Source organism: Mus musculus, chromosome 13 (genome assembly GCF_000001635.26).
Source record: "Mus musculus strain C57BL/6J chromosome 13, GRCm38.p6 C57BL/6J".
Lineage (NCBI taxonomy): Eukaryota > Metazoa > Chordata > Mammalia > Rodentia > Muridae > Mus > Mus musculus.
This window is the reverse complement of record NC_000079.6, coordinates 36,711,323-36,735,779: the sequence shown is the minus strand read 5'-3', so window position 1 is coordinate 36,735,779 and position 24,457 is coordinate 36,711,323. Positions and strand designations below refer to the sequence as shown.

At 46.0% G+C, this 24,457-nt stretch overlaps 1 protein-coding gene and 2 long non-coding RNA genes across 9 annotated transcripts; 1 reads left to right on the top strand and 2 right to left on the bottom strand.

Moving 5' to 3' along the window:
* Positions 1–1,302: 1,302 nt before the first annotated feature.
* On the top strand, positions 1,303–10,158 carry Nrn1 (neuritin 1). Of its 2 annotated transcripts, none has more exons than NM_153529.2 (3): positions 1,303–1,544; positions 5,529–5,673; positions 8,924–10,158. In NM_153529.2, the coding sequence occupies exons 1-3, from the start codon at positions 1,490–1,492 to the stop codon at positions 9,150–9,152; spliced, it is 429 nt and encodes a 142-aa protein (NP_705757.1). In that variant the 5' UTR covers positions 1,303–1,489; the 3' UTR covers positions 9,153–10,158. The 2 variants fall into 2 exon arrangements, with proteins under 2 accessions (NP_705757.1, NP_001361683.1); NM_001374754.1 differs by lacking the exon at positions 1,303–1,544 and adding an exon at positions 5,091–5,237 and having other exon boundaries at positions 8,924–10,155.
* Positions 3,858–8,925, bottom strand: Gm30177. Its single transcript, XR_382190.4, has 2 exons — positions 8,178–8,925; positions 3,858–6,754 (listed from the first exon to the last, which is right to left on the bottom strand). It is a non-coding gene; the product is annotated as a predicted gene, 30177 (long non-coding RNA).
* A 1,459-nt stretch (positions 10,159–11,617) lies between the features above and the next one.
* Positions 11,618–20,084, bottom strand: Gm38636. 6 transcript variants are annotated; one of them, XR_873241.3, is made up of 4 exons: positions 16,226–20,084; positions 13,715–15,389; positions 12,676–12,808; positions 11,618–12,307 (listed from the first exon to the last, which is right to left on the bottom strand). It is a non-coding gene; the product is annotated as a predicted gene, 38636 (long non-coding RNA). The 6 variants fall into 6 exon arrangements; XR_001780894.2 differs by lacking the exon at positions 16,226–20,084 and having other exon boundaries at positions 13,715–14,930; positions 15,320–16,217; XR_001780897.2 differs by lacking the exon at positions 16,226–20,084 and having other exon boundaries at positions 11,618–12,067; positions 12,233–12,307; positions 13,715–16,215.
* Positions 20,085–24,457: the final 4,373 nt, after the last annotated feature.

Genomic DNA, 24,457 nt, shown 5'->3' with positions numbered 1-24,457 from the left:
TACAGTTAGCCAATGCGGCCATCAACATTTGATTAAAGACGCTAGAATTCAGACTGGGAAAGAGGGTGTGGTGCATTGCAGAAAAGGAGAAAAAAAATCAAAACTTAATTTCATTTAAGAAGTAGCCCTGATTATTTTTCCATCTTACACGATCCACTACAGGACCTTGCACGAACGCAGCTGAAGAGATATTTCTTTACTGCAGTCAGTGCTGGATCATCAAAAAATAAAATAAAGAGCGCAGGTGTGTGTGGGTCTGGGTGTGTACGTGATGGACGTGGGTGCGTGTATCAACATGTCAGTGTGACCCTACAGATGACTTCAGGAGGCCCCAGAAAGGAGTTGTACACCAGAGCTTGCCTTGGAAATTTCCTAAAGCGCGAAGAGTTTGTAAACCACAAGAAACCGAAATTTACCCTAGCCTAGGCTTCTTGCCCGACAGCCTTTCCAACCCCCTAAAATAGGTGTCTCTATGCCTGGTATAGATGCCCCTCGGTGGGTGAGCGTCGCGAATAGTGACATTCACAAGAGGGCACGCAGAGTCTATTTCTGGGGGCCCCCATGCGAGCCGAACGAACCCCCGGGGCCTGGGTGTGTACGCGCGCTCGCGTGCGGAGTGTGCGGGCGAGCTCGGGGGCGCTCCCGGGCGTGCGCTTTTGTGAGTGTGTGCGTGTGCTGGGGGGCCGGGTTATGTGCTCACGCGCTCTAGGCTGCGCCTAGAGCTCAACTGTGGGGCTGGAGAGAAAACTAGGGTAGGCAAGTGAGGGGGTCTGCACCCCACTGAGGGCGAGAGAAGGGTGATTCGGACCGGAGGAGTCTCTCCCCTCTGTCCTCCCTGGGCCCAAAGCTCCCCAAACCTCTCTGCAGGGTTGGAAGTGTCTGGGTTCGTTGTGGCGCCAGTGAAGGAGGGAGCAGGTTGAACAATCGAGTGGGCGCACCAGGACTCCCCGTCTCCGGGGCGGGGAGAGGAGAGGGAGCCCCGATTCTGCGCAGGGAGGGGGCGGGGCTGGGGGCCCCTGGAACGAGGAGGCGGGGGTGGCCACTGGGATGAAAATCAGTCACTACAGAGAGGCGAGATTTCGTTGAGATCGCACATTAATTGGAGATATCTGATTAATTCCAGAGTCTTATGACTATAAATGGTGATTCTCTACCAAGGTGTCTATATTATAAAAAAAAAAAAAAATCAATCCGTGTCATCCCCCACGTCAGGCCTGCTCGTGGGCGTGAGGCTGTACTTCCTCCGCCCCCTCCTAATGGAGTGAACCATTCCCAGCTCTCCCCCCCCCCCCCCAGCCTCTCACTCTCTCACTCTCTTTCTGTCTCTTCCTCGCTCCCTCTCTTTCTCTCCTCCCTCTGCCTTCCCAGTGCATAAAGTCTCTGTCGCTCCCGGAACTTGTTGGCAATGCCTATTTTTCAGCTTTCCCCCGCGTTCTCTAAACTAACTATTTAAAGGTCTGCGGTCGCAAATGGTTTGACTAAACGTAGGATGGGACTTAAGTTGAACGGCAGATATATTTCACTGATCCTCGCGGTGCAAATAGGTAAGTGGCCGCCCGGTACGGCTTGGTAGGCGACCGGAGATTGCCTACCCCAGAGGCGCCTAAGGGGACTTGCTGGCCAGGGTCTGCCGCTGGTTGCAGAAAACCCTGCAGACTCCCTGAGTCGGGGCATTAGCTCTTGGGGACTCTGGAAGGAGTTCTGGTTTGGTTTTCCTAAAGAAAGTGATTTCTTTTGCAGGGAAGTGTGTGTGTGTGACCGGCTGTTTTCCAAGGGGGGTTCTCCCTTTTCTCCAAAGCGCACATCCATTTTTTTCCTCCCTCTTTGGGGTTAAAACAGGATCTGAGCGCTCGTAGCATTTGTCCCCTGTTATACTGCAAGATACTATCTTGAGGGGTCAAAAGGTAAAGGGAGGAATAAGATGCCTAGGTAGCTAGGGCTGAAAAGTTTATATGCAGAAAGCAAAGATATTCTAAGGCTGCCCTCAAACTGCAGCATTTAGAACTTTGTCCTTCCTCCGCCCCTCCCCCTAGATCTTAGCTGCAGCGTTTGCTCCGGGCACCGCAGACTACTCCGAGAAGGATAAATCAACCAAATATTCACTGATATACTTTTTCAGGGTCATGTGTGTCTGTGATTTTTGGCAGATTAGCATCTCTATTATTTTTATACAGGAAAGTGGTTTAACGTGTTCGCATTTTGTCTTTTCGTGGGTTTGTAATTTTTGTTTGTGGCGGTTTATTGGATGGATTTATTTAGCCCCCCCCCCCATTTCATGTTAAGGAATGTGAGTCTCAGCTACACTGTTGGGAGGCTTTTTTAAAGTTTATATTTTTCCATCCAAAATGCAAATGTTTTAAGTACTAGTGAATCCGCTTATGTGATACTGGATGGAAACATTAATTAATGTAACTGAAAAGGGAAATTAAAGCAGCTTATTAATAGAATGGACAAAAGGAAAAAAATAGAAAGTCTCCCAGTGGTTATTCTGCAGATGGAGAAAACTGTTCGTGCCAGGCTGGAGCGTTCTTTACAGACAAATCCTTGCAGCATTTCAGGGGTGCGTCAGGGAATTTGTGTGGGACAAGAGAAGAAATACTTAACATTTTTTCTTCATAAGAAATATAGAGAAATTGGGGCTTTCGGAGCATTAAAACTGATTCTTTCTATGGGGTCCATATGCATTTGCCATATTCTTGAGAATTTGTTTGGGGGATTTTTTTGGTTGTTTATTTGTTTATTGTTTTGCAGAAACTGGGATTTTTGCAAAGCAAGGAGCATGCACCGGGATGTTGCCTTTTCCTTTAATTTTAGGAGATGACTTAATGCTTTGCATCTGGTGGTTTTGTGCCTTTGACATTAGTTCAAAGAGCTGCAACCATCCTAGGACATAGATCCCAAGGGCAGCAAATGCTGTAAGTGTTAGAAATAAGTGAGTGTGGCATTTTGCAGTTAGACGACTAATGTTCATAGATTAAGAAACAGCTAATGTTTTAAGATAGGGACTTCACCTGGAGGATGTTTGGGGACTCTGTTTTCCTAGTAGATGAGAATAGAAATAATGAAACAGTAATTTCAGGAGAGATGCATTTGATGAACCTCAGCCTGAAGATGACCAAAATTTTCATAGTGGAATTAAAATGTATGTTCCTAAATATCTACCTTTCTCCCCCGCCCCCCATTGGAGCCTCAGTCTTTATTAATTCATGGATAGAAGCTGTCCCAAATTACTGACATTTGGCAAGAAGCGTGGGGGTTGGGGAGGGGCGGGGAAGTAGAGGATGGAGAACGAATGAGGAAGTTTGGGATGAATGAGAGAGGTCCAAGAAATGAATGAGAACATGGAAACCGCACTGGATGGGGATGCAGAGGAGACAGGCCGGCTGCCTGTCTCGGGGTTACAGAAACCGGGTTCAGAAAGGACTGGGAACTCGACCGATGTGTGGTGCCTGCACCCTCTGTCCCGCGCACTGCTTCCGGCTTTCCAGTGCAAGAGCTCTAGAAGCCACAATTTCTAGACACAGAACTGTTCCCGAATTCGTATTTTACACACGCTCACACACATGCGCCCTGCGGGGTCTGCTCCAGCAACGCCTGGAAAAAAAATAAAGTGACAGGAAAGCTTCCCGCCTCCAGAAAGCCCCAAGCCCTCTTTTAAAATCCAACGCTGATTTTGGGGGAAGGGGGAGGAGCAATGAGTGAGGAAGGGCCTGCGGCCAGAGAGGCTAGGTTGCATTTTGTTTTCTTCTCGCAAAGGCATGTTTGTAACATACATTATAGAGGAAGCTTAATGCGATTTCTTTCATCGTGGCCGAGCTACAGTAGAACAACGATTTATGTATTCATAAGACACGGTGTCGGTGTTTAAATTTTGCTTTTATTATAGTGCCAAGGGTTTTTTTCTTCTTTTTAAAATCGGCGTGAAATCGGTATAGGTCTATGGAAGGTTGTGTGTTTGCCCCAGCTAAGGTGGAAGTTAACCTCGCTCCCTTCCGCAGAGCTTCCCGTTCCGGATTAGAAAGCACTAGTCCCGCCTAGCTCTTCCTGCTGCAATCTGCCAAGCGCAGCTCTCGGCTGTCTGCAGCTGACTGGGTCACCTTCCCGCGAGTCTGCAGTAGCTTGATGTTCAGAGACAGGTAGACTGAGACTGAGGGTGCTAGGTGATCTATCCTTCTGGGAGTTTTCACCCCGGGATGGACGCAGAAGAGGCCAGAGCTCAGACCCCCTAGAGCCCATGGCCCACTTCCATTTTGGAATTCACCGTCTCCCCTTCCCCGCCCTTACAGCGGTGATTTGCGCCTCTCTCTAGCCCTTCGGGTACCCTGGGATTTTTGTTAGCCACTAGATGGGAAGAAATGGAGTTTAAGTTGCGCTGGCCTTCCCGGAACCTAGCAGCTCTTAAATTCACCGCCTCCGAGTTTGGTTGGTTTGAGTATGGAAGCTAAGACCTCAGTGTGGCCTGAAATTTTTTCTTCTCTCCCCCACCACCTCTGCCACAGATTGTGCCATCTCCAGCCCCCACCCCATCCCTGTCCGAGCCAAAGTTCTAGGCCGCAGCTTGCTGGGCCCCTAGCAGCCTGGCTGCAGCCTTGAGAAGAAAGGTCTGACCTAGCTGTTTCCAGAGATATAAAAGGGGTGTGCAAAGGTGAGAGATGCAGAGAAGCAAAGAGAAAACAGGGCGCGCGCGCACACGCGCGGGAACACACACACACACACACACACACACACACACACACACACACACAGCTACTGAGACCAATCCTCATCCCAACTAGGTCTCTTGACATTTATTGCCCTTCTTTAGAGGTGCAGAGGAAGTATTCACCTAAGAGTTTCACAAAGAAGAGACTCCGAGCTGGGCAATCAGAATAAAAATAACAGTAATAATAATAATAATAATAATAATAATAATAATAATAATAATAATAATAATATCCTGTTCCCTTGGCCGTTGTGGTCTTCCAAAGACCATTCATTCATTCATTCATTCATTCAGCAATTATTTGTTGAGCTCCTGGCAAAGATCCGGGTACCCGATGGCTATTCTGGGGGTGTGGCGCTTAGTTCAGCTGCGTAACCCCAGCCTCCCCACCTTTCCCAGGCCCGTTTTCGTCCCCAGCACACTGTTTCTCAGACCTCCTCTGCCACCACAAAAATGGAAGATTGCACCGCGAGACGTGACAGGGTTTTTGCTGGAGGAAGTGTTGAGAGACAAGGAGGGAGTGAGGAAAAAAAGGGTAATAAAGGAGATGAGGGAGGTGAGAAGAGGGGGCGAGGAAAACAGAAAAAGAAATAGAGAGCAGTTGGGAGCGGGCTGGAGAAAAATAAATGGACTCACCTCCCTGCTATCCCTCTTCACCCACCCACGCTCCCTCGGATCCCTCCATCTGCACCAGAGGTGGACCGAATGCAAATAGGTCATCCTGGGCCACAGTGCTGGATCAGAAAAGAGACCACGCCAAGGAGCCTTAGGGTCAGTAGTGGGGCAGAGTGGCGGTGATGCTTACTGGTGTCCCTCCTCCCCACAGCTTACCTGGTGCAGGCCGTGAGAGCAGCGGGCAAGTGTGATGCAGTCTTTAAGGGCTTTTCAGACTGTTTGCTCAAGCTGGGCGACAGCATGGCCAACTACCCGCAGGGCCTGGACGACAAGACGAACATCAAGACCGTGTGCACGTAAGTGTCCTCTCTGACCCTGGGTTTCCCTTCTGCTGGCTCTGCTGAGGTCAGAGTACATGCCACTCACTCCCCACCCTCATCTTCTGTCCTCGTTCTCCTCCCACCCCCACCTCCTCCCCTCTCGACCCCCAGCCCCATTTGCTCAATATTCTGCTGGTTGGCATCTGTGCCTTTCTGCCTGCTGGCCAAGGCTGCCCTCAGGCTCAGTTCCCTGGTTTAAAGTCTGCACTATCTAAGGGGATTCGGTGGCCTGAGGAAGGCTAAGAAAGAGAATCTTCCACTACCATAAGCTTTCCACCCTTACAGGCCTGCACCAGGACAGGCTTGGACCCAGGAAAAGTGGCAGTTTAGCAGTTTCTTGCTCCACAAAAATCTTTCCTTTGAGATAATCTCCAATCTTTCTTCTTGTGAGTGGGCAGCCTGCCTAGGACTCTTGAACAGTTGATTCTGGTTTAAGGAGAATTGGGGTGATGCTACATTTAGTTAAAGGCAAAGCCCCTCCAAAACAGACCAAAATAGAGGCCACGTTCAGGAAGGGAGGGAGGGTCTCCCTGTTTCTTAGAGAAAGTCTGAAACCATATTGTGTGTCAGTGATTTGGGGGCTTGGACGGCATTGGCAAGGCTTTGCTAGTCCATTCTCAGGTTTTGAGTAGCCAACCTCCTTGCTCCCGCCCCCCTCCCCTTCCCATATCTACTATCTCAACAGACAGGGGAAACTACAGATCCCAGAGAGAAGAGGCCTTCAGTGCCAGACTGGGTAGTGTTTTCTCAGTAGTAGACTAGAAGGCCCACAGCTGGCAGTAGGTGAGGTGACAAGGAAAGCCCCCAAATGGACCTCCGCATCCTAGCTGCTGCAGGTCTTAGAAATGTTCCCATCTCCTGCAACATACATTTTGTTTTCCTTTTGGGGAAAAACAAAAAACAAACAAACAAACAAACAAACAAAAAAACAGCTATATTCAACCATTCCCATAAAATGCCCTTGCAGTAAAGCCAAAGCAGGAAGGAGTCTTTGTTCCCAGAGGTTGAAGTGCCCATTTTCCATGTCATGTTTTGTGCATATGCGGCTCCTCTCTTCCTAAATAAGAAAGAGGGATATTCATTTAAGTTATGATCAGATGGGGGGGGTGTACATCTTGCTATAAACTTTCCTAAACACCTCAGTACCTACTAGAAACTCCAAGAAGTAAGTGGCTGGTACAGTGCTATAATAAAACAGTGGTATATTCCTCGCTGTTTTTAATATATATATATTTTAGCAAGACTAGGGTCCTGGAAAGCATAAGAAAGAGAAGGTAAGGTAGGGTCCCTGAGGTTGCAGGCAGTGGGATGCAGACCCCTCTAAGTTAAAAGTGCTCAGCAAGTGGGTGAAGTCCACCTTTCCAAGCCCAGGGTGGATTTTCAACTTTCAGACCCCCACTTCAGAAGTGCTCTGTTCCTATCTGGGATACCTAAAGAAAGGAGCAGTTTTTGTGTCATTGGCTTCCCAGGTGCGATATACTTTGGAGTTCTGCGGAGGAGTTGTCCTCGGGCCTTGAAGGGACTGTATATGTTGGTATTTGTTATAAATTATGGAAACGGAAAGTCCCTGTGCCCAGGTCCCAGAGCCCTAATAACTCAGAGAATGGGGAAAGTCAACTAGAAGACAGCCCGGGTTCCAGGAACTCCAACTAGCGTTTACAACTCCGCAATGGGACAGAAGCCAAGTTAGAAGTGGAAGCAAAGGCTAAGCTTGCCTTCAACAAGCTTACAGTCCCGCGGTGAACAAAAAAGGAAAGAGCTGAGAAAAAAGCAAGCAAACAAAACAAAACAAAAACAAGCAAACCATAAAACCATCCACACTGCTAAGAGTGGCTGCTGACCCTAATCTCAGGGTCCGGGCGAAGTGGGAACCAGACCTGAGTTACCAGACGCGCTGATCGACCCAGCTCCGAAAGGAGACAGCGCCTTAGGAATCGATCACGCCGTGGGATTATATTTAGTTTCGGGAATCTATTTTAGGTTTCCAGAAGAAAGGTGGGACAATAAGAGAGAGAGAGAGAGAGAGAGAGAGAGAGAGAGAGAGAGAGAGAGAGAGAGAGAGAGAGAGAGAGAGAGAGAGAAGGTTGGATGAAGGTTGTGGGGGCGGGGCTGAATCTGAGCGGAGGTGTGTGTGTGTGTGTGTGTGTGTGTGTGTGTGTGTGTGTAGTCGGGAAGGGGGTCGGGGGTTGAGGTTGGGGGGTGCTGAGTTACTTGAGATGGTTCGGGAACTGACCAGAGGTAGGGGGATCGCAAGCCCTGCGCCAGGGGGACCTGCATAGGTGGCCAACTTGCCCACTCTAGAGAAATGGGTGCTACAACCTGGAGGAGGTAGGAGAGAAGCTCCTGAGTTTCAAACCTATGTAGAAGGCTAGAGAGGAAGTTACAGGGAGCACCCAGCTCGCAGACCAGGAGCATGGGTGTTTGCAAGAGCTGGAGGAGGCTCAAGAGCCCGCTTAGGTGACCAGGCACTTAACACTCACCGACCGACCAGGGAACCGAGAGGAGAGGCGAGGAGGCGGGGGCTCCCGACGCCTTTGGAGCGCTAGGACGGTTGAAAGGCGGGGTGGCCTGGGACGACCCGAAGCAAGTGGGGGAAACGAGGAAAGGAAGAGGGGGAAACGGAGGGTAGGGGAAAAGAAAAGTGGGGAGGGTGAAGAGAAACTGGAAACAAAAGGAAGGTGTGGGGGCTGGGTGGAGGGAGAGAAGCAAAGCGAAGGCGAGAGGACCGCGGCGCGGAGAGGAGGGAAACAGAAGGGGCGAGGGGGAGGAGAATGTGAGAAGCCAGGGAGGGGGAGGGCCTGGCTCAGAGCAAGTCGCCCATCTTGCTAGCTAAGAGGCATTAATGGGCCGCAGCTTGCAAGGCTTAGTGCTGTTTTCTTAGCTTTCCCGGAGGAGGGTGAGCAATCTGTTGGCGCAGGCCACAGTGCCAGCGCCACGCAGCGGGTGCGACCCCGCTCCTGGCTGTCAGGTCCTCTCTTGGCACCGGGCTAGGAAAATCTGAGGGGAGAAAGAGAGGCTCACACACCCTGGGACCAGGTTTCTGGGATGAACCAAAGATCAGACAGGACATTACTTAGTTCAGAACAGGTCTCTGGGACCCAGGGGGGAGAGTAGGGAGAAGATGCTCGGAAGGTTAGAAAGGACGCAGTCACCCGGGGCGCAGACCTAGGGTCCTCCCGCACCCAAAGTGATGCTACTCCTTCTGTTTTGTTCTGTTCCTCCCCAGATACTGGGAGGATTTCCACAGCTGCACGGTCACAGCTCTTACGGATTGCCAGGAAGGGGCGAAAGATATGTGGGATAAACTGAGAAAAGAATCGAAAAACCTCAACATCCAAGGCAGCTTATTCGAACTCTGCGGCAGCAGCAACGGGGCGGCGGGGTCCCTGCTCCCGGCGCTTTCCGTGCTCCTGGTGTCTCTCTCGGCAGCTTTAGCGACCTGGTTTTCCTTCTGAGCGCGGGACCGGGTCCCCCCCTCCCCCTCCGCTCACTCACCCACACTCACACCATGCTCCCGGAAATCGAGAGGAATAGCCATTCGTTCTCTGAGGACGTTGTGATTCTCTGTGATGTTGAAAACACTCATATGGGATTGTGGGAAATCCTGTTTCTCTCTTTTTCTTCTTCTTTTTTTTTTCTTCTTTTTAATTGTGTTTGATTCCTTGTGTTTTATTTGCCAAATGTTACCGATCAGTGAGCGAGCGAGCACAGCCAAAATCGGACCTCACCTTTTAGTCCGTCTTCACAGAAAAATAAGAAAACGGCAAACTCACCCCCATTTTTAAATTTTTATTTTATTTTATTTTATTTTGGCAAAAGAATCTCAGGAATGGCCCTGGGCCACCTACTATATTAATCATGTTGATAACATGAAGAATGATGGGCTCCTCCTAATGGGAAAGCGAGAGGGAAAAGGAGAAGGCCAGGGGAATGACTTCAAGAGTGGTGTCCACGTGGGAATCAGCCGGTGAATAATCATGCTCACGTCTTTCTTCCACAGTACCTTGTTTTGATCATTTCCACTGCACATTTCTCCTCCAGAAAAGCGAAAACACAAGAGTGTGGGCTTAGCATTTTTTTAAGGATAAGACAGAGAGAGAGAAAGAGGTTGGGTATAGTGGGATAGGTTGTCATAAGAGATGCTGCTATGGTCATGAGGGGCCGGTTTCACCTGCTATTGTCGATGCCCCTCGTTCAGGTCCACTGCCTTTATTTTCCTTCCTCTCTTGTTTTAGCTGTTACACATACAGTAATACCTGAATATCCAACGGTATAGATCACAAGGGGGTAATCAATGTTAAATCTAAAATAGAATTTAAAAAAAAAGATTTTGACATAAAAGAGCCTTGATTTTAAAAAAAGAGAGAGATGTAATTTAAAAAGTTTATTATAAATTAAATTCAGCAAAAATTTGCTACAAAGTATAGAGAAGTATAAAATAAAAGTTATTGTTTGAAATGGGGTGTCGTTTTGTTTCCTCCGCCGAGGTTCCAGAATTCTTGGGGGAACACACGGTGACAGGTGATAAATTCACCTGCTCACCAAACTGTCTGGATGACCCTGCTGACTTCATGGGAACCTTAATTAGGGACACTTGGCCATGTCTCCTACATTCTGCTTATACTGGGGAGGTGGGGGAGGTCGTTTTCAAATTAAGAGCAAGGCCTTTACTACATGCACTGGAGGACCGGTCTTGCACACACAGATACATTGCCGGTGGTCAGCCGGCTGCCCAGGCACCAGGTGGGCCTGAGCCCTAACCACGGTTCCTTGGGCTGGGCCCTAACAACCACACGCAGCTTCCTCTGTGGTGACTAGAGGTAGCCTGCAAAGGAACCGCCATTAAGGGCTCCTCAGAGGGGCAGAGGCGAGGATCGGGCGAATCCTTTCATAATTAATAAGACAGCACAACTGAAATGGCGAGAAGACGGGGCCTATTGATCTGCCATTCGATCTGCCCCCTTCTTTCCTATTTATAGGCTCCTCATGGCCTCACAAATAAGTAAATAGGCGCAGTCCAGACCCAGGTCCTGGGTCTGCAGTCATGGTGTAGGCTGTGGGGGACGGAGAACTACACATAAGCTCTTGGATTCATTGAAATCAAAATCTGATTTCGCTGAAGGTAGGGTTGGGAGGGAGTTTGTGGGTGTTCCCCAGGGTACACGGAGGGGTGGAAGAAGGATGAAGGCTGATTCCGGCGCTGAAACAGGCTCCCACACCCAGCAGCCCCGTCGCCCGCGGCGGGGAGGGTGTGCCGGGACTCTGAAATGCAATGTGTAAACAATCGCTAGTGTAACCGTTCATAAATCAAACCCAGTGGGTCGCAGCCCAATCTGCATTCCCCCCACGGATTGAATTCCAGCAACACATGCGTCCTTGCGCCCCGAGCTCTGAAAGCTGCATGGATTCTTAATGGCAGCATACATTACGGGCTCTGGTTCACGCACGCGCCGCGCAGGGCCACTCTAGGGAACTGTTCCACCCGCTCCCAGCCCCCAACACCTCCTCCTCCCTGGAGCTGGATTTCAGCCCAAACCAAAGGAGATCTCGCTGCTCCGGGTCGCTCATTATTTTGGAAACCCGTGGGATTTGTTCATTTCATTCAGATGGTATTTTCCAGAAGTCTAAGTATACAGCTGACCAGCCAAAGCACAATGGCCAGCATTAAAAGATGAAAACATCGAAGCTTGTCTCAAATATATCAATCTTTTCAATAGGGAGAGGGTACAAGAAGAGAGGGGAAAAAGGGTTTCATCCGATTCTGTTTTTTTGTTTTGTTTTGTTTTTCCATAATATTTTGTGAATTAGGGACGATCCAGTGCCTACATGCCCCTAGCTTTTGGAAACGAAGCCCGCACCGCCTTCTCTGCAGGCTTTGGAGGTAAAGGAGGACTGGGGCTCCCCCCAACCCCCCCCCCCACACACACCCCTCCCCGAAGAGAGATTCCCGCTAGATCCACCTCCTAGAAAACCAAGTAGGCTGTTGGGGGGTGGGGGGAGACAGAAGGGACCAGAGGGCGGGATGAGGCAGGCTGATTTGTTCACACAACAGGGTTCCTTCTCTGGAACTCCTTGCTCAGAGTGAGGTTCCAACTGCTCTCCAGGTGGAACTCCTCTGGATGCAAGGCTCCTCCAACACTATTGCCTCCCGTGCACACTTATCCTAAGGGGTTCCCTCGAAGACAGGCTTACTATTTGAAGCTACCTTACCGGATCAAAGGACCACACTCGCTCACTTGCACTAGGAGAGATCTCCAGGAATTTAAGGCGAGTCTTCGAAACTCAGGCTTTTGGATTTGGCTCCTTACCGAACCTTTCTTTTGTTTGGGATTGTTTAGATGATTGTCATGCCGGCTCCAGCTATCAGGTGCTGTTTAATCGTGAGGACATATGTTGGTTGTGATGTTACTGTTTTTAAGTGGCGTCGCAGAAGTCCCGGTTACTAGTTCTGGGTGAGGGTATAATCAGGGTGTGTGTATCCTAAGGCTGTGGTAAAGTGGGCGGGCGTCGTGGGCACCAAGTTCAGCACACCTACCTCTTCCATACCTGACCTTGGAGCATCCTGGTTGGCTCTCGAACTGGCGCCGAAGAGGGCTTCCTTCACACCATCCTAGGCAAAGTAGATTCAAAATATGCTATCATCAACTACTTGTGAAAATGTGGGGAAGAACATTTCAGAAGTCCTAGCCTCAGTCAGGAGGTGGAGGAAGGGAGAACGAACTGGAAGGGGGCAGGCTTGAGAAAGACACCAGCGTGGAAAATGGGAACACAACGAAAGGTGGGGAAGACAGATCCAGAAAGTAGGAGTAGCAGGGTGGGGGGTAGGGTGATTTGTGAAATAAGTGGGTGCTGAGGGGGAATTAGATAGATCCGGAGAGATAAAGCCCGCCTCAGAGAAAGGAGGCCCGGGGTTAAACCCTTCCCTTTCACAAGGGACCTTCAGGGAAGCAAATGTTACAAGGGCCCCCACAGACTTACTTCCAGGGGATCCAGAGAGCTTTTCATTCATTGCGATTAAAAAGAATTTTCACTTCCGATGTTTATAGTTTAGGGGCCTGCTGCTCTTCAACTGCTCATCACTGCCAAACCTACAGTTTTGGACTCAGGTCTCCTGGAAACCAGACGAAGAATTTCCTCCTTTCCCAAAGGATCCTCAAATCGCTGCAGAGGCTTCTGGGAAGGTCCTCCAAGATCCCCTGTGACCTTTCACACCCACTGTGCCCTAAGCCAGTCTCCCTGCTCTGGTCATGCCCTCCTACTCTGGTTGGGGCTGGGGGTGAAAGGCAGTTTCTGAAACAGCACTCTAAGTCCATGGGCCCTCCAGGGAAAGATCAAGGGCCCCACTTCCCCTTACTCCCTAACACCTACCAGGGGGGGGGTCCACAGTCCACTTGCTCATCTCCCTCCTCCCTAGCCTCTTGCATAGAAACAGTGGTAGCCACAGAGTAGAAGGGAGGGAATCAATGAGTTCACCAACTGCAGGGCTCAAAATAAGAGCCTCAACCTGTCCCCTTCCCCATACCCCAAGCCTCTTCAAGTGCCTAAGCCAGGATGTGGGGCAATTTGTAATGCCATCTGGATCTGGTCCCACTTCCCAAAGCAAACAACCTAAGCAAAGTAGTGCTAGTGAGGGGTGTGTGTGTGTGTGTGTGTGTGTGTGTGTGTTGGGATGTGTGTGTGTTGGGATTGTACTTGCTGGAGGCAACCTGCCCATAGTGCTAGTTCTTGATTTAACTTCTTCCTGTTTGATTTAGGCTTTATCTGATAGGACTCTCAGAATTCTTCAAAGTATCCTCCCTGGACAACCTCACTCTGCCTTTTAATTTGTAGGGGACAGTTTTTCTCTCTGTAGTCCTACAGCTTTAAGCCCTCTAGCTGCAGATCTACCCCCAAGCTGTGTACTCCACTATGAACTTCTCCATAGAAACCCTGGACAAGACCCTTGGAGTAAAGCCTTCTGCTTATGGGTGATGTCCCCCAGAACACTCCCCTCCCCTCCCCTCTGCCTGGCTCTCACCTGGAGCTTGGCTGCCAAGGCTGTGACTCCCTGGCCTGGCAACAGCAGTGGCAAGCAAAGGAGGTGGCACAGCAAAGGCACAGTGACATAGTGCAAAGATCAGGAAACTGAAGGCTCCATCTTTCTTGTCCTCAACGGACCTGTGGGTCGGGATCCAAACCACAGTGAGCAACCAGGAGGACTGGACCTTCTGCGGGGAGTTCATTTACAGAGAAATCTCCATCCTTCACCTCCCCTGACCCCTCCCCACTTACTCTTGCCTAAGTTAAAAAATAAATAAAACCAATGTTCACGGAGCACTTTCTACATGTCAGTAATCAGGCCAAAAGGTTTGCATTTCTTTGGTAGTCACAGTAAATGAATTGTATCGTGCCCATTTTACAGATGAGAAACCCGGGTTTAGAGAGAGGCTAATAATTATCCCAAGGTCAGCAGGTATCTGAAGAGGAAGCTGAACTCAAAAGCCCTAATCTGTTTCAGGAGTCATTTGTAGGGCATCAAGTCACTTTGCTTGCTTTGTTACTTGCTGCACCAAAAGAGTTAACATAAGTAAAAGGAAAACAGCAACAAAGAAAATTTAATTCCCCTGGTAGGAGAGTAAAAGATCAGACTAGGATGTCCATCTGTTTCCTAGTTAATCTCCAGAACTAGTGAGTTTCATAGTTGCTGGCAAAAGAGAATTAGGATTGCAGATGGAATAGGTTGCTAATGGGCCCGCCCATAAAATGAGGGCACTTCCCTGTATTGTCCCGGGGATCAGTGTAATTACAAGGTTCTTGAGTCCCAAGAGGGAGGCAGAATAGGACAGAGAAGTGGATGGGAGAGCTTAGACACTTTTGTCTTTGAAATTGGAGGAGAGAATCTATTGGCCAAGAAAGTCGAGATGGCTTCCAGGGAAAAAAAGAAAAGAAAATGTGGTCCAGTGAGTTCAGCCCAGTAAACTTCAGCATACCTCAGACTTTCAACCTATAGGACTTAATATCAGCTAACAAGGTGTTGTTTAATTTACTGTGTGTTTGGTTATAGCTGTGAGCGGAATGATGCTACAGTCCTAAATGGCATTGTACTGATATAGTTGAGAAAGTACCTCTTACCCAGAAAATCCAGGCCCTTCAGAACTTAAGCATGCTATAGATTTTTCTCAGGGCTACCCTTCATGCACAAGTGTGTTTAGAGGAGGTGGATGACTCACTTTTGTGGCAGTTCAGGTGGCAGCCTATGAGGAGGACAGAGGGGACATCAGAGAATAGGTTTCTTTAGGACAGTAAGGAAATGGCTGTGCTATTGCCTGCCCGTGTGCCTCAGCACAGAGATTGTTGCGTGTTTGTCTCCTTTTCAACCTCTACCAGTTGCAAGGCCTCCTGTTCCTCTCCTTTCCTGCTAGTAACTCAATGAACATGCTAGAAGGTTCTTTGGCTCCATCATCTACATAGCCCTTCCCAGACAAGAAAAGTTCATCGCTTGGGTCCATGCGTTCTTGAAGTATACCACCAGGTTCTAATTCTCTTGATAAAGCCACATACTTATCACAGGTGGGGATGGGGGGAACCTCATGTACTTTGGACTGATTTGCCTTGCGGTAGCATTACCAACTCTGTACTTTACCCAGAAGACATAAGGAAGCAGGTTCCACTTCTAACAGAATATCTGGAGTGAATCACTTGCTATGGGCATCCTAAGAAGAAATAAATACAGGAAAAAAAGCACATTTATACAGTTGTTAGTAATCTCTGCTGCATCAAGAGTAAGCTGTTAAAATAGTCCTAACCCAGTAAACAGGACAAAGAGAAACATATGGTAACTGATCCTAGATAATTCTGGGAAACAGTGGCAGACAGGGGCCATTAACTCCAGATTCACTGAAGACTTGAATGGATACCTCAGACCCAGCCTGCTATGTCTCTCCACGTCCTTGAAGGGTCAACAAGCTTATGTAAGTGACTGTGAAAAATAGCTGAGGGACCCTCATGGTCCTTTGGTCAGCTCATCCAGCCGTCACCTGATGTATACACTGAGTTGTGATCTCCCTTTAGTACAGAGAGAAATCTCAAGGCAAATGGCTCATTTAGCTTTCTCCAAACACAAATTCTTCAAACTAGGTCACTTGGAAGTGTATACTAGAGGCTCATCCATCAACCAGTGTGGAGGGTGAAGACTTGCAACTAGGTGTCAACCGGGTCTCTCCAAAGTTAACATCCACCTTATGAACTGGTAGGCACATCTGTGACACACAACCCTTCCACCTTTTACAATGTAGTGTTGGCAAAACTTCTGCCATATTAGTTTATTTTCCACTCTTCCACTTCTTGTTCTACTTCTGACCAGCCCCTGGGCACTATAACAGAAAACAAATGACTTGTTCTTGGCCGAAAGACTTATCTTCAGATCATACTATAAATTCAAACCTAAGGTGTACATGTATAGAGTCACAAAGATAGTACAATCATGTATTCCTTACTTTAAACATTTTCTAGGATACCCAGAAGCACATAGACTTATATGTGCACATACATGCAGATGTAGTGTTCTCCCTGACTGTTTCTTTTGGATCTTGGCTCCCATCTGGTAGACTGTGATCCCTGTTATGAGTTCTATCCTCCATGTGTTCTTCCTTCTATGTCTACACTAGTCTTCTCTCTGTCGCTAACAGAACACCTGAAAAAAAAAAACCAACTGAAAAGAAGAAAAAGTTCTTGTTACAGAGGCTTCAGCCCATTGCCACTTGTCTCATTATTTTGGGCCCATGAGGGCTCAGTGCATCATGGTAGGAGAACATGGCATGGAAGTCTGCCTACATCACGGGTCAGGAAAACAAAGAAAAGAAAGAAAGAAGGTGAGGTCCCATTTCAGTGGCCTGGTTATGGTGACCTAATTTTCCCCAACTGTGCTCCACCTCTTCAGGGTTCCATCATTTTCCAAAGTTACGGACCAAAACTTTAGCATATGATCTTTTGGGATAATTTAGGATCCAAAGCATGATGTTGCTCATCTTGTTCCCTATCATGTCCCAGGAACAGCAGCCACAGAGGTATAGCAAGTAAGATAGGAAGACTTAGGTACAGAGATACAGATGAATAGTAGAGCACAAATTTAGCATGTATACAACTCTTGGAAGAAGTGTGTGTGTCTACATATAGATGAATAAAAATAGTAGCATGTGTGACTACATCTATGTGAGATGTTAGGGAAGATGATTTACTCAATAAACATCTGTGACAGACAGGTAAAGTGTTATGTATTTTGGGGATATCTGAAAGTGAGAGATATTTCTTGATTTTAAGAAAATTAGGATTTCAATATTGATAGCTTTATGAATATACACAAAAAAAACCCCAGATAATGTGCATTCAGAATACATCAGTAACATCTTCTTCCATACCATTTGAGTCCATTTCTGTTGCTAATAAATTAGAGAGGAAAGTTTCTTTTTTCCCATTGTTCTGGTTCAGGATCAAGACCCTATATCTGGGGATGGCCTTATTGCTGATAAGAGTCTCAAAGTGCACGTCACATCACATATAGGATGAGACAGGGATCACACTAGAGTTGTAAAAACAGACACTCTCCCAAGATATATCAATCCACGAGTCCACTAAGGCTATGTATCTCTAAATATCTCATAAGGGTCCCACCTCATAATATTTCATAACATAAAATAATTCATCAGGAGTTTTGGATGCCACAAGCCACCATTAAAGGACAACACTCCTCTGCTGACCCCCTTTAGCCTCCAGAACCGAGTTCTCTAGACACCGCTTTCACTAGCCTCTTCTCTGCCACATTTGTGTCTTATCCTTTAAAAACAACTTCATGTGTTCTGTTTAAAAATTGTTACCAAAAGCAAACACACACACACATGCACAGACATATGCACACACACACACACACACACACACACACACACACACACACACAAGATTGGAAACTGGAGATGATCTAAAATAGTAATCATTTTTAAATAGTCATCATTTCTTCAACCAGAGATACTCACTAAACTTAGTGCCTCCTACTTATTGCCCCCTCTTTTTTTTTTTTTTTTTTGCATGTGTATGATAATGCTGTCTCTCTCCTCAAACATCTTCTCTCTCTCCCCTTGGCTAAATCATTGCTGAGTGCTTTCCACTCCCTGTATAGAGCTCAAGACTCACCAGGATTTAGTGTCATCTCCTCTAACCAGCCTCTTCTCCATGCACAGCCTTCTTCATGCAATGCAGCCATATTGAATTCCCTGGCCCTCTTTGAGCTGACATTGTCTCCTTTACCCAGTGTAGCTATTTTTCATTGTGTATCAGAGATATATTCATTATGTATACGTGACCAATACAGTAGAAGACAACTGAAGCTACAATGAGTGGCTTCCAAGACAAGGTCACAGAAGGTGTTTCAGCTTCCTTCTCAATCACGTAGGTTGCTTTCTTTAGAGGTAAGCCAATTAGCCTGCCATGAGAACACTTAAAAAACTCTTGGAAGAAATCCACAGAGGAAGGAACTGAGGCCTTCTGCCAGCAGCCAGCACTGGCGTGCCAGACATGTGAGTGGCTTCAAAGGCTAGCTTTTCCAGCCTCTATCAGAATCTCAGATGCCCACAGACTCAGCTTACCTCTAACTGCTTCACTACTTTATGGATGCCTGTGCCAAGCTACCCAGTCAAGCTGCTTTCAAATTCTTTACCCAGAGAAACATTGATAAATAATAAATTAGTTTTTTGTTTAAACAAGTTTGAGAATGTTATGTAGAGCAACTTATTCAGCATTAGATTAATAAACTATACCTAAAACATTCCTTCATTTTATTCTTCAACATTTGTTCACTTGTCTATGTATGTTCCCATATGTCTATAGGTCCAAAATACATTGACCATCTAAATTTACTAAAGAATGGTTTAATCTTCTTTAATGATTTTTTTCTATCAGTCATGAAGTCATATGTGACTGTATTGTTCAATATTCATAGAAGGGAAAACCAGTCTAAATATTTTTAATACAGATAAATCCATACAAATGATTAGTTAAAGATTACAAGGGAAGCGATGTTATCCTAAAGGAAACCATAGCAGGATGTGAATGTGAAAGCGAATGAGAAAGATGGCATTGCTCTCACCCATGATTAATTGTCACACTTAGCTGCTGCTACAGCAGCAGAGCTAGAGACACCCCAAGAGTAGGAGGGGAAAAGCTATTCTCACTCTCTAATCCCCTGCAAAGCTTCTCATTGGCCAAAATTGTCAGGAAGAAATAGGCAAAGAACTCTGGGAAATGTAGTTTACATACTTTGTTTCCTACCAATAAAGAAAAGATATGCATAAAGAAAGTGAGACTCTTGAGAGCTAATAGAGTCAGTTCATCATCTGGAACAATAATAATAGAGATAAGGGAAATAAATATGCACATATCTGGCAAGTCTTTGCTGGAGAAATGAAACAGGCAACCCATGTGATCCTATTATGACTGTCTCTAACATCTATCCCACAGAACACCAAAACACTGGACCCCCATCATAGAGACACATCTAATTCAAAAGAGCCTCAACAGCAAAGCTGTAAAAATTTGAAGAGAATTCCTGATAAGAACCAACACCCTGAGAGAATGAAGGAAGGAAATCTCTTTTTCAACTGTTGGCTCATGTGCATCCCACAGTCAATGGAGTTAGTCCAGCTGTTGTACCACTCAGATTTACTGGTGATTTAAAAAGTCAAGTCACACATATGTTGAGTAGTAGAATCAAGGTCCCAACAGATCTAAAGACTGTGTGTTTAACCACTAAACTATTCTGCTTCTTCGTCTTTTCTCATCTTTCCTGAAATGTGGACCCTGCTGACCATTTGTTGCACCTGCAGAGTAAAGATTAAGAGGTAGTACTGTCAATATAAAAGGCATGAAAACTGAGCCCGAAGAAACTCAGCCCCTGAGGTACAGGGCAATCTTTGAATCAGCCTTTCCAACACTGAGTCTACTGTAGCTAGATTTATTCACTCTGGAAATGTCATAGTTGTTGAATTACCTAGAACATTTTGTTTTGCAGCTCTGAATGGACCTTTAAGTCCAGAAATAACCCCTCTAGCCCAAGCATACATTCAGGTTAATAGCCAGTGCTGGGGAGAACCTGGTGTGTGGCTATGTGCTGGGACAACGACAAAAGTCCATAGAGAACAGAATATCTGGGTTACTGTTTCTTACTAACGCCATCTTGAATGGATGATTCTGGCTTCCTTGCTTAGGATTTTGATGGACAGGCAGAGGGGGAAACAGTAAGGTCAGTCCAGGTCTTTCACTGGCTTGGTTAGAGTTATTCCAAGATAATTTTTAAGACTACTATAAAGAGTGGTAGCTTTCATTCTTCATATATTTATCACTTGTATATAGGAAGGCTGCCATTTTGTGTTTTAATTTTGCATTCTGCTACTTTGCTGAAAGTATTTATCATCTGTATATGTTTTTTTGGTGGAGTATTTATGGTCTTTTATGAAATCATATTGTTTGCAAATGAAGATGCTCTGATTTCTTTCTTTTCTGTTTGTGGCTCCTCAATTCCTTTCACTTATCTTTCTGCTTTAGTGAAGGCTGTAAGTACTATACTGAGTGAGTGGAGTGAGTGGACACCCTTGACTTGCTTTAGTGGAAATGCTGGGCTGCACTGCACAAGCCAATGAAGACTCAACTTCTTTTTCCTGAGAAGGAAACCTGAAACACAGAATACTGGCGTGAGAACAAAGAATTATGCAGCTATGGGGATATGGTAAAAAGTTGACTTCCATATAATTTGTGAAATAATGTTATTTTATAATAATCCACTAACATACTTCCAGTAACTTGTCACGAACCTTGCGTAATAAGCTGGTTTACCTTGATAACATTTTGCCTAGCTCATGTCTTGTAGGCTTATATTTTTCAAAACCTACTTTAATAAGGGCTCTTTAACCTCTCTTATAGCCCACCATCCAGAGGTAGGGAGTAAGATAACTAATAGGAGAGCAGGAATATGGACCTGTTTAGTAGTTCTTTGGGGTGATTCCAATCTTTGTTGTCAGCAGTACAGTCAAACACCAAACACCAAACACCAATAGCAAAACACCAAACACCAATCAGCAATGCAAAGGCTTAATTCAGAAGAAACCATAAGGCTCAGTCGATCGGCATGAGTCTGCTGAAGCAGCAGACAGCTAGACCACCACCAGAAGTTCTTCAGTGCATTTCGGTGTATGAAGTCATGACAAGTGAAGATCAGTGAAAAGCGCAAGGCAAATCAATGCAAGAGGACTGTCCACTGTCTGCTGGGTTACACTTACACTCTTTCTAAACATCACATGTCCTCTCAAGCATCCACTTCAGCAAAATATCACATGCCTTTTCACCAGTCAGCTTCCAGAAAAACCGCACGTGTCTGTTCTCAGTAAAACATCCTCTCATGTGTCTGCTTCACAAAACATCCTCTCATGAGACTGGTTCCAGAAAAATATCACTTGACACAACTGAGTCTCCAACAAAACCAGAAATTCCCACTTCAGTGGACAATGGAGAAAAAATTGAGCTACTCAGAATAAAATGAAAAACAAAAAACAAAAAAAACCCAGCCCATTATTTTGATGGCCAGGTGCCTAGGTATGGCTACAGATAAAGGAAAGAAGTAAAATACTAAAGTCTTTCTCAAAATGAATATCTTGTTTTAGACAATGTGTTTATTTCCTCACAAATATTGGACTACTGTCAACAATTCTCTCTGCCAATATCTTGTATGACCATGGGGAATAAACTATCTTCTCTTGCTGAGAGGACATGGCACTGTGACCTCTGCTCTCCAAATACCAAACAACCTAGGGAGGTAGTAACTCCAAAGCTAACACTTACATACCCAGATTACCCAGAATAAATAGCTCTCTCTCTCGCTCTCTCTCTCTCTCTCTCTCTCTCTCTCTCTCTCTCTCTCTCTCTCTCTCTCTCTCGTAATATGGCTGTCAACATGAAGAAAAAGAATCCAATATCAAGCTGATGACACCCAAGGGTACCCTGATCCAAACAGTAGGTTCTGAGCAGATGAACATGAAACCAGTGAAATCTATGAGGTCACAAATGCATGTCTGTGACACAGTGGGAGCCTAGAAGACAGTCCAATAAGAGGTGTGTCATCACTCTCTGCCCTGTAGATTTCAAAACTATCATTTCTGTCCCACTCTCTGGTAACTGCTCCCAACAGACAGGGACAGCCTGGTTTTGTTCTGTCCACAGTCCTGACCACTTGAAGTTTCATAAAATCACTACTTAACATTGAGTTTGAACACACTTGAGTGAAGATGTGCCCAGCTCTTGGATGAACAGACACATTCTGTGCGGTTCTCAGTCTCCTAAAGCCCCAGGGTGCCCCCAGACCTCTCCTCTGATCCTTTCTTTGAGTCTGTTTCTCTGAAGCTCAACATCCTGTTGTTGCTTTTTTTTTTTTTTTTAGTCCAGCACTCACCTCACATCTTGATATCTCCTGAGCTAATGATAAATAGATCTCAATATACCAATATTTACATTTGTCCATAGGGATATGTTTCAAGAACCCCAATGGATGCCTGAAACTCCAGATACCACCCAATCCTGTACATGATATCTCTCCCTTCCCTCGCCCCCATATGCTCATATCTATTGCAATGGTTTAGTACTGATTATCAACTTGACGCACGACTGTAAGGGATTATTTAGATTAGGCTTACCTATGGGCCTGCCTGTGCGAGCATTCTTGATAAGATTAATTGACGTGAGAAGACCCACCCTAAAGGGTGGCAGCATCCCCTAGGCTTCAAGAGGAGGAAGCTAGCCCAAGTGCTCATTGTTCTCTGCTTCCTGACTGTCGCAGCAAAGTGACCAGCTATATCAAACTCTGGCTACCAGAACTTTCCAGTCACAATAGACTGTACTCTCAAACTATGAGCCAACATAAATTCCCCTTCCCTTAGGTTGCTCTTGTCAGGATATTTGAACACAGTGACAGGAAAAAAAAGAGAGACCTATGATAAGGTGGGGCCCTGCATATTTTCCTCCAGTGGTGTATCCTAATTGTCAGCATCTCTGCTCCTGTATTTTGGGGTCATTGTTCAGTAAAAGTGTGTTATGTAAGCACTTGTGGTTAATACTAACCACAAGATTATTTAATAAAAAGTGCAGATGCACTGATTATTTGAGTATCTAATAAGTGGCTAATAGACTAGTAGTATATACAGTGAGAATATACTGGAGAAAGTGGTAAGTCACGTCCCAGGAGAGATGGAGAAAGCATTTACCATGTTTCTCCAAATAGAAGGAAATTTAAAATTCATGAGTTACTTCTGAAATTTTTCACTTAGTGTTTTTAAACTGTGTTTGGCCTCAAGCAACTAAAGTAATGGGAAACAAAACCAAACATAAAGGAAGACCTGAGCCTGAATAAATATCAAGTGCTGGGTGCCATCCAGAGTATCCAGTGCGGCTGCTCTTGACCTAAATAATCAACCATTGACAGGAGATAGTGAGGTTGAGTGAGCTCAATGCTGGGGAGAGAGGAGCTGAGTGTGTGATTATTACAGGGCTCTGGGGAGTATATCCTAACCACAGTCAACAACCCCAGAAACAGATATCCCACTGCAACAGAATGGTCTTATAAGCTAAACTATCTTTTCATCCACTTATATTGCTCTAGTTAGAGTATCTTATCTCAGCACCCGGAAAAGTAGTTCAGACACCTATGATCAAGTGAGGCCTTGCCTCACTTAGGAGACACTGTTCCTTGTGGTGTATCCTAATTGCCAAACTGGTGCTGAGAAGACACAGTGCTGTCTAAAGCAGCCCCTCTCTAGCTGTCACCTGCACAGACACAGGGAGTAGTCAAGGAGACAGCAGCATTTATACATTAATATTCAATTCATGGGAAAGCCTACTAGTTTATAAAGAACTCATAAGGTCATCTTTAAATGCATTTATTCTAATGATAGGTCTCTCTTTTTTGTGACGTGCCATTTTTTTCGGAGTAAAGTCAAACTCGCCCTTCTGAGCTGGCAATAGAGGAAGAATATGACTGTGAGGATGACCCACCTGCCACCTCTTCACTTACTTCTCCATTTTTTTATTTCAAAAGACTGTCACTCTACTAAGGATCTCTCAGAGTCTTTTGTACCACCACCAGCCTAGCCTCAGAGAGCACCCATCCTTTGGGCTCTTTTCAACCCAGGATGCACGTGTTAGAGTTTGACTCTGAAATGCCCTTGTCAGGCTCCTGTTTTTAAACACTGGTCCTCTGCTTGTGGGGATGTTTTGAGGACCATAGAGTCTGACTGGTAGAAGGTCAAATTTGAAGGTTAAATTGGCTTCTTGTATAGAAGAGTTTCGTATAGCCTTTATAGTCAAAGCCTCTATGACTTTCCCATCATGATGATCCAAAATCTGTCTGAAACCATGAAGCAAAACATTCCTTTCCCCCTATTTATATTGGGAATTTGGTCACAACAAGGAAAAAGTAAATGATGCCTTCATCCTCCTTCAGTCTCTTGTGGCGAGTGTTTTGTTTTAAACCTGCTAAACTCGAGAGATGTGTCCTGGGCTCTCACCAATCCTACTGAATCCAAAGGTCAAATAGAGCACTTGAAAATGGAGTTTGGAAGACTCTACAGATGATGTTCCCCCCAAAGTCAGGGCTGATGTTAAAGCATAGATGCAAAGCCTCTTACCCACCCCCTAATCCACTATTAAGCAGCCCAGACAAAAACATTTCGGAAAAAAAAAAAAAAAAAAA

Excerpts from the sequence above, each read along its gene's own strand:
- Nrn1 (NM_001374754.1), top strand. The coding sequence starts at position 5,156 with ATGGAAGATTGCACCGCGAGACGTGACAGGGTTTTTGCTGGAGGAAGT. Across the intron at positions 5,238-5,528 it reads AGGGAGTGAGGAAAAAAAGG|CTTACCTGGTGCAGGCCGTG; the intron begins GTAATAAAGGAG and ends TCCTCCCCACAG. Across the intron at positions 5,674-8,923 it reads AACATCAAGACCGTGTGCAC|ATACTGGGAGGATTTCCACA; the intron begins GTAAGTGTCCTC and ends GTTCCTCCCCAG.